This window comes from Myxine glutinosa, chromosome 9 (assembly GCF_964187855.1).
Source record: "Myxine glutinosa chromosome 9, kmMyxGlut1.1, whole genome shotgun sequence".
NCBI classification, from domain to species: domain Eukaryota; kingdom Metazoa; phylum Chordata; class Myxini; order Myxiniformes; family Myxinidae; genus Myxine; species Myxine glutinosa.
Genome location: NC_136269.1, coordinates 56,432,678 through 56,447,356, shown reverse-complemented (window position 1 = coordinate 56,447,356; position 14,679 = coordinate 56,432,678). Strand labels below are relative to the sequence as shown.

The 14,679-nt window shown below is 42.6% G+C and overlaps 1 protein-coding gene across 2 annotated transcripts; it reads right to left on the bottom strand.

Moving 5' to 3' along the window:
• Positions 1-500: 500 nt before the first annotated feature.
• Positions 501-8,273, bottom strand: LOC137435374 (proton-coupled zinc antiporter SLC30A1). 2 transcript variants are annotated; one of them, XM_068129114.2, is made up of 3 exons: positions 7,333-8,242; positions 2,441-2,601; positions 501-2,260 (listed from the first exon to the last, which is right to left on the bottom strand). In XM_068129114.2, the coding sequence occupies exons 1-3, from the start codon at positions 7,910-7,912 to the stop codon at positions 1,784-1,786; spliced, it is 1,218 nt and encodes a 405-aa protein (XP_067985215.1). In that variant the 5' UTR covers positions 7,913-8,242; the 3' UTR covers positions 501-1,783. The 2 variants fall into 2 exon arrangements, with proteins under 2 accessions (XP_067985215.1, XP_067985213.1); XM_068129112.2 differs by having other exon boundaries at positions 501-2,601; positions 7,333-8,273.
• Between the last annotated feature and the right edge of the window lie 6,406 nt (positions 8,274-14,679).

Sequence of the window (14,679 nt, the reverse complement as noted above, 5' to 3'; positions counted from 1 at the left end):
TTGAAATCGTGTGTGTGTTCGTCTTAAGGCCATAACTTCTTTTTTTAAAGAATTCAAGCTTTTGTCGTCAAATTTTCAACAAACGTTTATGAGAATATTGAGAACATGTTAATAAAAGACTTTTCTTTTCTAGTTTTCATGAAGTTTAGTTCGAGTACAAAGCAGACATGGACGGGCTTTTCATTTTGGGATGCTTTCTAGTTGTTTTCAACTAATGTACAACACTTCGCAGAGTATTCTTTGATCGAGGCAAAAATCTTTTTTCCGATTTGATTCGGACACCATGTTAGATTAAACATTCTGCTTCACTTTTCTGCCTTGAACCCCTGCATGTCACGTGGTGCAAACCGTATACCGATTGCTTGTAAGCTCTGCCTTAGATGTTTTGCTGCCAAAGTCTGAAGGGAAAAATGTATCCAAGACGGATACTTGCACACACTTCCCCTGCCCCTAGCTCATACTCCAAACTAACCGAAAAGAACGGTGATGCATACTGTATCTTCAATTTAAGAATGTATTAAACAAGCAGAATTCACACTTAACGGCAAGTAGCCAAAAATTATTTTTTTTCCAAGACAAACGTTTCACAAGAGCAAATACACAGATCAAAACTAAATTTGGTGACACCACTGTAACTTAAGGATCAGACACGTTCATAGGGAGATAAAAGGGCACCTTTAGGGAAGAGCGATGCCAGTCAACTTCAAAAGGATGCGACGTCGCTCCGAGGAAAGGGGGAAGTCCTCGTCGAAACCTTTTCCGTGTGGCACAGAAATAATTCATTTTAACCAAACAATATCATGAAATAAACTAAAGGTAGGCTACAAATTGATTAGACTGCATCACTGAATTCCAAGTGCTCTCAATCCACATTCAACCATGACAAAAACGAAAACTTTTTTTTTCTGCAAAAAAAACAAAACAAAAAAAAACAATAATCAATTCAATCCCCATTTTGCAGCAACAAGGAACACCTTCAATGACACGGAGCACGTGATGACGTGCAGTGCGATCATTCGCATTTGGCTAAGGGCTTCTTTGCAGAGAACGGTGTCCTGGAGAAAGGGCGTCTGCTCTTATCAGCGATGGATGTAAACGGCTTTCAGCTAATCAACAACATACACGAGTGGATTATCAGGAGGGAATGGGGCTGGAAAGGGTGAACGGGGGAAGGTGACCCGGAGGGAATAAACCAGAGACCAACAAGGTCGAGAAAAAAAAGAAGAAAAAAACCCACAATACTTAGTGAGTACTACACCAATGAACAATGCTCAACCTTTCTAATTGTGTGCGAGTATTACCTGGAGGAAGAGGTGATACAAAACTTTTGGACTTCATACTCGACTTCACACTCAACTTCAGACTTGTACTCTCACTCCAAGTCCATGAAAAAGTGTGCTTTGTCATTGACATAGCACACAAACGAGCAGGCATAGCCCTACTCCACGAACCAAGGACTACTTCGGAGGGATGACATCCACAACTCAAACTCATATTCGTGCAGTAGGTATAAAACGTTACATAAACCGTTGCTGAAAGGGTATGAGTTTACCATTTCTTTGTTTGCCATTAACTTTTTTTGTTGTTTTTGTTTTTTCAAAGAATAAATAGGACTGGAAAGCTCGCGATGAAAAATTAACGGAAAAACAAACTTTCACCAAGAACAACAAACTGCGCCCATGCTTGATGTGGATGCCCGTTTGAAAACCATTACGATCAGGCCACCGGGGCTTAGACCAGTTCAAGATGGGGAAGGGCCAGGGGGAGGTGGGGTCAATTCTCGTCAAACTACGTCGGAACTTTCCTCTTGGATGCTGAGTGCCGGCGACTCTCGGCTCGGCTCCGGTGTCTCCCGGATGGTCTCGAGTGACAATTGTTGCGCCGATTGGCTTGATGCCACACTCTTTTCGCCCCCATCACCCGCCAAGACCACCGCCTTCCCAGCTGTGGTGCAGCACTGCTTAAGAGCACACTGTGTCTGGCACGACAGGTCACACAGGGCCATGCGTGAACCCGAGAGGCCATCGTCGGCAAACTCGGGCTGCACCGTCGTGGCGTGGATACCTTCGTCGTGAAGAATAGCCTTGATTCGCTTGGCCGTTTCCATGTAGGATGCAGGGTCCTGGCATTTGATGTGTGCCGTCGCGATTATACGGCTGCCCGCGAGCTGCCAGACGTGTAGCTCATGTACGGCCAACACGCCATCCACAGAGCGGAGTTTCTCAAGAAGCTGCCTGACGTCTATGTGCTTGGGCACAGTCTGCAACAGGATGAGGCCAGATTCACGCAGGAGCGGGAATGTAGTTCCCAAAAGGATGCACACAATTACCAAACATAGGCTTGGATCTAGAAAAACGACCCAGCATGGTGGCAATTTTTCACCGCTATCATTTTCCCTCTTGCAACTTTCTTCATAGAAATAGTACACCAGGGCATTTACCACAACGACCACAGAGCCCAGAGCATCTCCGAGCACGTGTAGGAACACACCACGCATATTCATCTGGGATTCCGTGCCTTCCCAGTCCACCTCCACGGTCGTGCCACCTGGAGGATCGCCATTCAGTTGCAGCACTCCACCTGATGCTGCAGCCTTCCCTTCTGTGGGATCAGGGAAAATGAGGGAGAAGAGGAATTGTGACATCAGAAATGCACAGTAAACGACAACATGCCTTTCGAGCTAGGGCTGTAAAAGTTAAACATTTGCTGTTAGAAGAAAACTTCTTATCAGAGCTAACATGAGTCAAGTGTTGTTGTTGTGATTCAGAGAAATGAGCTCTTTCAAGTCAAATCCCGGACAAGAGCAAACTCAGAGAGCACTCACTGTACCGTACCGTACTGTTCTCAATCATAAACGAAAACGTCACCATCGTTTCTGCATTAGGAAATATTTTCATGTGTTCCATCGAAATGTTTAGCGAGTTAAGCCCAACTGTACCCATCAAAAATGGTACTCGACCTTTCAGGAAGGATGGTCTAAGGGACGCAAGATTAACAGAAGCGAGAGTTGAGCAAGGCCATCACTCATACTGAAAACAACATGGATCCATCCATCTCCAAGGACAAGAGTAACACATTCATGGACAAGGAAGGTATTTTCATGGACATGTTCCCTCAATCATAGGCTCAGCAGGATTAGCTTTAGATACACTGGAGGTAAAATTCCTCAAAGTGTTTGAGGATGTACAAATGCATTTAAAAATACGAGTTCCCTTCCAAGGAAGTTCAACGCAGGAGGCTACCATGAGGCTCATCAAATCGTACACTGGCATTACCAACCTAAGGTTGTTTGTCCGTGCTTTGTCCTTTTCAAATGTCGAACGTCAAAGCGAGGAAGCAGCACGTATCACTTTGCCTTCGGCAAGACTCGGCCGATCCATGCATCCATCCCAAGGACCTTGACGCAGTTTACTCATCAACGATGGATGACCGACGACTAATGGACAATCCTACAGCTCAGCATGTTGGGTTAAGGACTATTTACCGAAGGTGGACGGAGGTTGGCGTTTTCACCTTGGTCTGTCTGTTTGTTTGCGGATATCTCAAAAAGTTATGGACAAGTTATGACAGAACTTGGTGGATGAGTTGGTCAGGCGACAAGAACAACCGATTCGATTTTAGGACAGATCCACATCCAACCGATCAGTAGGATACAAAACGTAAACTGTTCAGCCATGTGGAGGTATGTGCTCTACCGAGTGGCATTTTGGTTACATGTGCAAATATGGTGGACAAACGGACACGGACGGACGCACGCACGCACGCACGCACGCACACACACACACACACACACACACACACACACACACACACACACACACACACACACACACACACACACACACACACACACACACACACACACACACACACACACACACACACACACACACACACACACACCTTTCTCTTCCCACCCCCACCCATTGAGACAACTGAATACATAATATTAATTACCAAACAGCTGCACCATGTATTTAGGTGCATTCCAACCTCCCCTCAATCCAACCACCAATCCATGCATCCATCCAAACACCAATCCATCCATTCCTATCACTGGCATCGCCAATAGGCAGGTGGTCTCTCTGTCTTCTACCGCCTCATTCCTAGTCTTTCACCGTCTGCTCTTTCCGTGATTTGTCCTCCCCAGGTGTCTGCAGGACTCGCACGCTCCACAATCGACCCCCTTCTGGTGAAACGACCTAAATCCAGGATCACTGCTCACCTCCACTCATTTTTTTTCCCCTCTTTATTTCAGGCCTGTGAAAGAAACTTCCACATTTTCTTAAATCTCATGCTTCCCTCCATGTCTTCAATACAGCTGTTCACCCCCAGGCCCCATCTCAGGTAATTTCCAATCCAAACCCATGATCTTTTCTACCCTCGTTACCCACTCTCCCTCCCCCACCTTGGAGTTTCCTTCTGTATCCATCCGATACTACTGCCCTAATTCCTCCTCACAACCAGGTCTCCCTCTATTTTGGCCTTCAACTCTGCCATTGGTGTTCCCCTCTCTGCACTGTACCTTTTGCGTCCTGTTTGTGTATTACGGCCTGATTCGTTCAGTGTGCTCGCTCTTCCACGAGCCTCAGCTATGCACACAAAAAATCAAAATAAAAACGCAGATCCGTTGATCCTATCATCCCTCCAAACACAGATCCATTGATCCCATCATCCCTCCAAACGCAGATCCATTGATCCTATCATCCCTCCAACAACAGATCCATTGATCCCATCATCCCTCCAAACGCAGATCCATTGATCCTATCATCCCTCCAAACGCAGATCCATTGATCCTATCATCCCTCCAACCGCAGATCCATTGATCCTATCATCCCTCCAAACGCAGATCCGTTGATCCTATCATCCCTCCAACCACAGATCTGTTGATCCTATCATCCCTCCAAACGCAGATCCATTGATCCTATCATCCCTCCAACCACAGATCCGTTGATCCTATCATCCCTCCAAACGCAGATCCATTGATCCTATCATCCCTCCAAACGCAGATACATTGATCCTATCATCCCTCCAAGCACATATACATTGATCCTATCATCCCTCCAACCACAGATACATTGATCCTATCATCCCTCCAAGCACATATACATTGATCCTATCATCCCTCCATCCACAGATCCATTGATCCTATCATTCCTCCAACCACAGATACATTGATCCTATCATCCCTCCAACCACAGATACATTGATCCTATCATCCCTCCAACCACAGATACATTGATCCTATCATCCCTCCATCCACAGATACATTGATCCTATCATCCCTCCAAGCACATATACATTGATCCTATCATCCCTCCAACCACAGATACATTGATCCTATCACCCCTCCAAGCACATATACATTGATCCTATCATCCCTCCAACCACATATACAATATACATTGATCCTATCATCCCTCCAATCACAGATACATTGATCCTATCATCCCTCCATCCACAGATCCATTGATCCTATCATTCCTCCAACCACAGATACATTGATCCTATCATCCCTCCAAGCACATACACATTGATCCTATCATCCCTCCATCCACAGATACATTGATCCTATCATTCCTCCAACCACAGATACATTGATCCTATCATCCCTCCAACCACAGATACATTGATCCTATCATCCCTCCATCCACAGATACATTGATCCTATCATCCCATCCACAGATACATTGATCCTATCATCCCTCCAACCACAGATACATTGATCCTATCATCCCTCCAACCACAGATACATTGATCCTATCATCCCTCCAACCACAGATCCATTGATCCCATCATCCCTCCAACCACAGATCCATTGATCCTATCATCCCTCCAAACGCAGATCCATTGATCCTATCATCCCTCCAAACGCAGATCCATTGATCCATCCCTCCATCCACAGATACATTGATCCATCCCTCCAACCACAGATCCATTGATCCCATCATCCCTCCAACCACAGATCCATTGATCCTATCATCCCTCCAAACGCAAATCCATTGATCCTATCATCCCTCCAAGCACATATACATTGATCCTATCATCCCTCCAAACGCAGATCCATTGATCCATCCCTCCATCCACAGATAGTGATCCATCCCTCCATCCACAGATACATTGATCCATCCCTCCATCCACAGATACATTAATCCATCCCTCCATCCACAGATACATTAATCCATCCCTCCATCCACAGATAGTGATCCATCCCTCCATCCAAAGATACATTGATACATCCCGCCAACCGCAGATACAGTGATCCATCCCTCCATCCACACATCCATCCCTCCATCCACAGATACATTGATCCATCCCTCCCCTCCAAACGCAGATACATTGATCCATACCTCCATCCACAGATACATCGATCCATCCCTCCCATCCAAACGCAGATACATTGATCCATACCTCCATCCACAGATACATTGATCCATCCCTCCCCTCCAAACGCAGATACATTTATCATCCCTCCATCCACAGATACATTGATCCATCCCTCCCCTCCATCCACAGATACATTGATCCATCCCTCCCCTCCATCCACAGATACATTGATCCATCCCTCCCCTCCAAACGCAGATACATTGATCCATCCCTCCATCCACAGATACATTGATCCATCCCTCCATCCACAGATACATTGATCCATCCCTCCATCCACAGATACATTGATCCATCCCTCCCCTCCATCCATCCACAGATACATTGATCCATCCCTCCCCTCCAAACGCAGATACATTGATCCATACCTCCATCCACAGATACATTGATCCATCCCTCCCCTCCATCCACAGATACATTGATCCATCCCTCCCCTCCAAACGCAGATACATTGATCCATCCCTCCATCCACAGATACATTGATCCATCCCTCCATCCACAGATACATTGATCCATCCCTCCCCTCCAAACGCAGATACATTGATCCATCCCTCCATCCACAGATACATTGATCCATCCCTCCCCTCCAAACGCAGATATTGATCCATCCCTCCCCTCCAAACGCAGATACATTGATCCATCCCTCCATCCACAGATACATTGTCATTGATCCATCCCTCCCCTCCATCCACAGATACATTGATCCATCCCTCCATCCACAGATACATCGTCATTGATCCATCCCTCCATCCACAGATACATTGATCCATCCCTCCATCCGCAGATACAGTGATCCATCCCTCCATCCGCAGATACAGTGATCCATCCCTCCATCCGCAGATACAGTGATCCATTCCTCCATCCACAGATCCACATATCCATCAATCCATCCACACATCCATCGATCCATCCATTTCTATATTCCATGAGCCCGTGTCCGTCTCGTACCCATTTTGATCGCCGCTGTCACTCCTTCCTCAGCAGCAGCACTCGTGCCCCCGGTGCCGGTTACTGAAGATATGAAGTGAGACCTCTCCCCGGGCCCATCACGACCTCGCAAGCCGTTACTCGACTTGTTGGCCTTTCCGTGCCCGTGTCCGTTGCCATGTCCGTGACTATGGCCCCGAAAGAGGCACAAACCAATGAGGTTGATCAGAAGTCCACCGAGACCCACACCGATCACAAGGATAGGCCTCTGCATGGTCTGGGGATCCGTAAAGCGCTCTATGGCCTCCAGCACGATGGTGAAGCACAGGGCGGTGAGGAACACGGCGTTCACCAGCGCACCCATCACCTCGGCCCGGATCCACCCGAAGGTGTTCTTGCTCGTCGCCTCGGTCCGCTCGGCGAACTTCACGGCGACCAGGGCGACGCTCAAAGCGATAACGTCCGACAGCATGTGAAAGGAATCCGACAACATCGCCAAAGATTCGCTCACCCTGCTCACCACCAGCTCGACCACGAAGAAGACCAAGGTGAGCGAAAGCATACACATCAACCGCACACGATTCGGATTCATTCGACCCATGGTCGGGAAGATGCGTCTGCCCGTCGGCGGTGCCGCCACTCGGTCTCGCCTCAGCTCGTACTACCGGCGAGGCGAGAAGACGCGAGTTAACAACAGCTTGGCCACATTGTCATTGTCCTCCAGCTTCGGCAAAAGCGCATTTCCCTCAGCTTCTCGTTCCTTCTTCCCTCACCAAACTGCTACTACCCCCGCCGTCTCGCCCAACTGTACCGGCCGCTCTAATTCCACCCGGCGCCGCCACTGCCACTCGGAAGTCGGACACCCTGCGGTTTACTTTGCTTATTCAAAAGACAATTAAAAACGTATGCAATATAAATAACATATTTTATCGGGGTGGGTTTGCGGACACAAGAAGAGGCGGAACTTTTACAGAGGAAGTAAAATGTCACTGGATAAAACAGCCACCATCTTAAAAAAAACTATTGGCCTCTTATACACCGCCTAATTAGGTAACTTTTCATGTCATATTAATTTACTAAATGAGCAACTCCAGCACTGGCCACTATGTTAAGATTGATAAATTGAAAACGAAAGGAACAATTCAAGGATTTCATTTATAAGACGCTCCTTGAGCTTGAAGTTATCGAAGAAAAAGAGACCTTTTCATGTGAGAAGCAAGTTCTTCAGCAGTTGCTTGGTGGAGGATTGCAAAATCGTCCTTCAGAACGACTCGGGAATCGTCCAAGCGAGAAGCGGCGAATTTAACCTCGAATTACATAGACGTGGATAGGTGGGGACGGAAGAAAGGTTTCGTCTTATCTGAAACCCTCATACGACAAACACACGAACCACACGTACCAGATATAGAAGTTTTTTTTATTTGTTTTTACAATGAAAAGCACTGGAACCTCCAGTATCTAAATTCTAAACTACATGGCGTATGATTATGATGTTGATGATGGTGGTGGTGGTGGTGATGATGGTGGTAGCGGTGGTGACGATAGTGGCAGTGGTGATGATGATGGTGGTGGTGGTGGTGGTGATGATGATGATGGTGGTGGTGGTGGTAATGATGATGATTATCATTATGATGGTGATGATGATGACGGTGGTGATGATGATAATGGTGGTGGTGGTGGTGGTGATGATGATGATGATGATGATGGTGGTGGTGGTGATGATGATCATGGTGGTGGTGGTGGTGATGATGGTGGTGGTGATGATGGTGGTGATGGTGGTAGTAGCGGTTATGATGATGGTGGTAGTGGTGGTGATGATGATGATGATGATGGTGGTGGTGGTGATGACGATAATGGTGGTGGTGGTTATGGTGACGATGGTGGTGGTGATGATGGTGATGGTGATGGTGGTGGTAGCGGTGATGATGATGATGATGATGATGGTGGTAGTGGTGATGATGATGATGATGGTGGTGACGATGATGGTGGTAGTGACGATGATGGTGATGGTTATGAAGACGATGATGATGACGACGACAACGATGACGATGCTGAAACAACTTTTCCTGAAGGCTGATGCAATGTGAGCTTTCGTCGTCACGAACCACACCTCCCGATAAATATAGTCCAGGAGCCCAGAAGGTTTATTGTCCCCCGTCGCACCGCGGAGCGAAAGGGGGACTATGGTTTTCCCCTCCGTCCGTGTGTCCGTCCGTCCGTCCGTCCATCCGTGCGTGTGTGCGGGCGTTCGTGCGTGTGTGCGTGCGTGCAGGCGTGCGTGCATGCGTGCGTGCGTGCGTAAGCGAAAGGCCGAATTCTAATTTGGTGTGTGGGTGCAACCCACGTCAAAATCCAAGATGACCGCCGCCATGTATGTCTGACGCTATGAATGTCTGAACCTTGTGAGCGAAATATCTTGAAAACTAAACGAACTACTAACTTCTAATCTGGTGTGTGGGTGTATCTACGCATAGCCATAAGGGAGAACGCTATTGCAAATTGGGTCGCCAGGTCAAAATCCAAGATGGCCGCCTTGCGTTTTCCACTTTGACAACTCACATCACTTCACCGACGGGGGACCTCAGCGTAACGTTTATTCAACTGAAAAGCGCCAGTAGGTGATAAATGTTGCTTCTGGGACACCTCCGTTTAACATGGGAAATCCCTATCTAATGTCATTTACCCCCCTGTTTTAAAAAAAATCATAAACACCTCTATTTCTCCCTCTATGAACCTATAATCCTTCTCGCCTTATGAACCTATAATCCTTCTCGCCTTATGAACCTATAATCCTTCTCACCTTATGAACCTATAATCCTTCTCGCCTTATGAACCTATGATTTTCTTCCTTTATGAACCTATAATCCTTCTAGCCTTATGAACCTATGATCATTCTCACTTCCATGTAAATTTTACCCTATTCCCCCCACTACCCCCTTAATGTAGTTCCTTAGACCACTCTGCTAATGAGCCTATAAATATATTATCTCTTTCTAACTTTTTTAAGAGTTCCATTCTCCTATAGAACTCATCCCCATCAAGTATATTTATAAAGTATACAGGTTCCTTAACCTTTTGTTGTGAAAGTATAAAGTGGTATGTTTCACGGAGGGTTCTTGTTTGACCTCCTCCTCTCCCACATACCATTTTAAAATTATAATATTTATTATCCGATTGATAACCATTAAAGTTCTCACTCCACTCTAATATATTTTTCTTCCCACCCTCCATTACCCCACTTAACAAATGAATACGTTTATCCGTCTTGAGAACCTTCTGACCAGTGATTCTCTCAACCTCTTGAATCTGATATTTTTCACATTCGTTATGTTTTCCATTTATATACCAAGGTTGATTACACCTCCACTCTTTAGTCTGGTTGATACTTGGTTCTATCATTTATATAATAGTAAAAAAGGTGGCGGTAGCCCGTTAAAATCCCTAACCCCCCTTTTTAACTTATCACTTATATATATATATATCTTATATACTTATATAACCATAAGGGAGACGATCAATTCCATTTTCTAAAATAAACCTCTTATCATCAAAAGCCCCCAATGCTTTCTTATGTGTGGGCGGGGTCTGTGTGGGTGTGGTCTGTGTGGGTGTGGTCTGTGTGGGTGTGGTCTGTGTGGGTGGGGTCTGTGTGGGTGGGGTTTGTGGGTGGGGTCTGTGTGGGTGTGGCTTATTAATTTATTTATTTATTTTTTTTTTATTACTACTAATTAAATTAGCTAATCTGGGTGGATGAAAGTATGGATGGTTGTTGTTTAATGAATTATCAGTTTTGTTTTTTGTAATTCTTGTGAGTAAAATGAACCCAAGATTTCTTCCCAATTCATATCATATAATTTGTAAGTCCAAGGCATAGTATCCATTACATCAACGATTTTGAATAATTCATTAGTCCATCTCTTTGTATAACCTTTCTCAAAATGACTTTTCCATCTGTATATTCTTACAATATCACCAACTTTGAACTTGGGCTTTCTCAAATTAATCTCCTTTTCATATTCTAATTTTGTAAATGTTTCTGATGGTTTTGATTTTGTTGATGAATGAACTGTATTATTGTAATTATCTACAATATCCTGAATAAAATACACCCATTTTTGGGAACCGAGTTGTGTGAATTTTTTATATAATTTCTCTTTTAAAGTACGATTAAAACGCTCAATAACAACTGCTTTTCCTTCATTAAAGGTGCTGTATAATTTAATACCCTCCCCCTTAAGAAATTTCATAAATATTTTGTTATAGAACTCTGTTCCCTCATCGGTCCACAGTTTCTTTGGTTTTCTTTTACTTTTATTAAATATCTGTTGGAAGGCTAACTTCAGAGTATAACCTCTCTTGTTTTTCAAAGGAACAACCCAAGCAAATCTACTCCTCAAATCAATAACGGTTAAAGCATACTTGTATCCCTTATCATTTTTTAGTTCGATTAAATCAGCGGACCATATGTGGTCGGTGTATTTAGAATAAACTTTCCTTCTTTTAAACTTTGTGATTATAGGTTTATGTAATTCATCAGCCAAAAGCTCCTCAGTCTTGATGACATCATGAGAGCCTAATAGTTTTTTGAGGGTGAATAACCAAGGCCAAGTTTCAATTTAGCATTTATCAAATTTCTCACAATAAACCTATCAACTTTCTCTCTCAACGTTGGATTTTGTATCAAAGACAAATTATACAACATTTCTCTGTCGGCTTTATGTTTTTCAGTCAATGTAGTGGTTTTCCCATAAGCAATATCATGCTTCATACACACTTCATCAACCCTATTTGTAGGTTTAGACCAAGGTTTAGGATTGTCAGCCTCATCTAATCTTTTATCCAAGTTTGTTCCTGGGCCACAGAAAGAATACCCTGGAAGGTGTAATTCCCCTGGAATTCCAGTTGTTGTAAATTTGCTACCTGACAAAAACTTTTGTATGTCTCCTCCACTTTTAGGAGAGATGAATTGACACTTTTTAGAACCACACACTTGACATATTCCTTTTTGATAAACTCTATTATTTTTAGCTTTAACATAAGAGATATTTTTAGATTTAGTTTTCTTTTTACATTTGAGACAATAACTCATATTTATTTATGAGAAAAAGTTCTACATAGTGCCAAAACCTTTTTGGTTTTCAACATATACATTTCTATCTTGATTTTTAAAACATAAAGAATCCTTAGAAATGACTTCACTCTCTCCTCCATTTATTTACAAATAAAACTAACTAAAGTCAATAACACCAACATCATCAACTATATGTTGTATATCTGCACTCTGAATTCATTATAGCAAATTTAAAAACCAATAAGTTCGGAAGAGTCATTAATTCTTTATTTTCCTCTTCAGTGCGTTGAGATTTATTTATTTGTCGTAATACCTTCAATCTTTCATTAATCTCAGGAATGGTCATATTTTTATATTTTTCCTCCCTCTCCTCCTCCTCCTTTTTCTCCCTTTCCTCCCTCTCCTCCTTCTCCTTTTTCTCCCTTTCATCCTTCTCCTCCTTCTCCTTTTCCTCCCTCTCCTCCTTCTCCCTTTCCCCCTTCTCCTCCTTCTCTCTTTCCTCCTTCTCTTCTTCAACTCCTTCCTCCTTCTCTTCTTCAACTCCTTCCTCATCCCTTGCTACCCTTGAGTTTGAACCCCAAAGAATATTATACATATACTCATCTGGATTTTGAGATATTCTTGTATCTATAATTATTTTTCTCATAATAGGATACCAATAAGATTTGTTGACGATTTCTAAAAGAGTTTTATATTTCATAACTTTGAGAAGTTCATTTTTATTTAATATTTTAAACAAGTCTCTATTTGTGGGTTTAACAATATCAGTATAAGGCCAGTTTTTAATGACAAAATTCCCATGTATATGCTCCAAATCATAAGGTATGTAATACCGAGCACCCTTTTCTTGTAGGTATCCTTGAATACAAAAATTATAATTCTCTTGTAGTCTTCTTCCTGCCATTTATGTATCAGAAATATATGTGAGATTAATATTATGACAGGTAATACCACCCCATCTTCCCACTACCAAATCGGTTTGTATTCCTCGGCTTTCTATCCTTATCTCATTACCTTCCTTCTTTGTCATGCGAACCATCGCTATACTATCATATATTTTTCTTTTCTTAAAATCACGTATTTGTTGTTTGCTAATTGTACTTCCACATAAATCCTTATCTTCACCAAGTGGATAATATTCTTCTTTACGAGACTGATTTAAATCATGTAGGTCTTCTATGTTTATTGAAAAAGACCAATTATACCCTAAATCAGGCATATCATACCCCCATTTATTAATTCGCATATTAACTAAATGTCCTTCTTTATAAAATTCAATTGTAAGCAGGTAGTTAAATTCAATGAGGAAAGGTGTATGGTCAGTATAACCAGGTGTTGTGGTTGTAAATTTTACTTGTTTAACAAAACGTGCTGTTTTCTTTAAAAATATATATTGTGATAAATCACTTAATCTAATTAAGTCATTCGCATCTGTAGGGTTTGGATAATTGATTAATTTATAAGTATTCTTCATATTAATATTTTTACTTACACTATATTTTTGTCGTTCAGCCTGTGCCTTTGTATAATAATTTGATAAATCAATATCCTGAGAGGATTTTCCAAAGATAGAACCATCTTTTCCAACATAAGTCATTTATATTAGATTAAAAATGATATCATAAAAATTTTCATTATTGTTGAGTTTAAATAATACATATAAACATAATTGACCACAACATTTAGAATTAATTTCTTGAACTTGAAATGTTTGATAAACACCATTCTGTAAGAATTGTATTACTTCAACAGGTGGTGGCATACCATAACTATCAAAATAATATTTATCCTGACTATTATGAATACAAACCCAATGAGAACCATTCTGTGTGTCTAAATTCATAATAATATTCTTTGTATTCTTATTTATATGTATTAATTCATCTCTCATACAAATAACCACATTATCAATTTTTAGTGTTTTACAATACTTAGCGAGTTCTATATTTGACGTTGTATTCTTTCCAAATTGTTTAAACCATTTATCCATTTATTTATGAGAAAGATACAATCCATTACCCCGTTTAGTTAGTTTAACACCCGCTTGAGCGATAGAGGAAAGCATATCTCCAACTAACAATCTAGCTTTATCAGGTAGACTTTCAAGTTTTTGAGCAAAATCTACAATTACACCACTTCCACTAATTTGTTTCTCCAACTCCTTGTTATGTCTTTCCAATTCTTTTTGAGCTTTTAGTTGTGCCTTCCTTTCGTTAGCAGTTTTTATCGCTGCTGAAATACCACCAGTCAATGCTCCCGCCGCACTTAAACCAGCAAATAAAGGAATTAGAAATGGG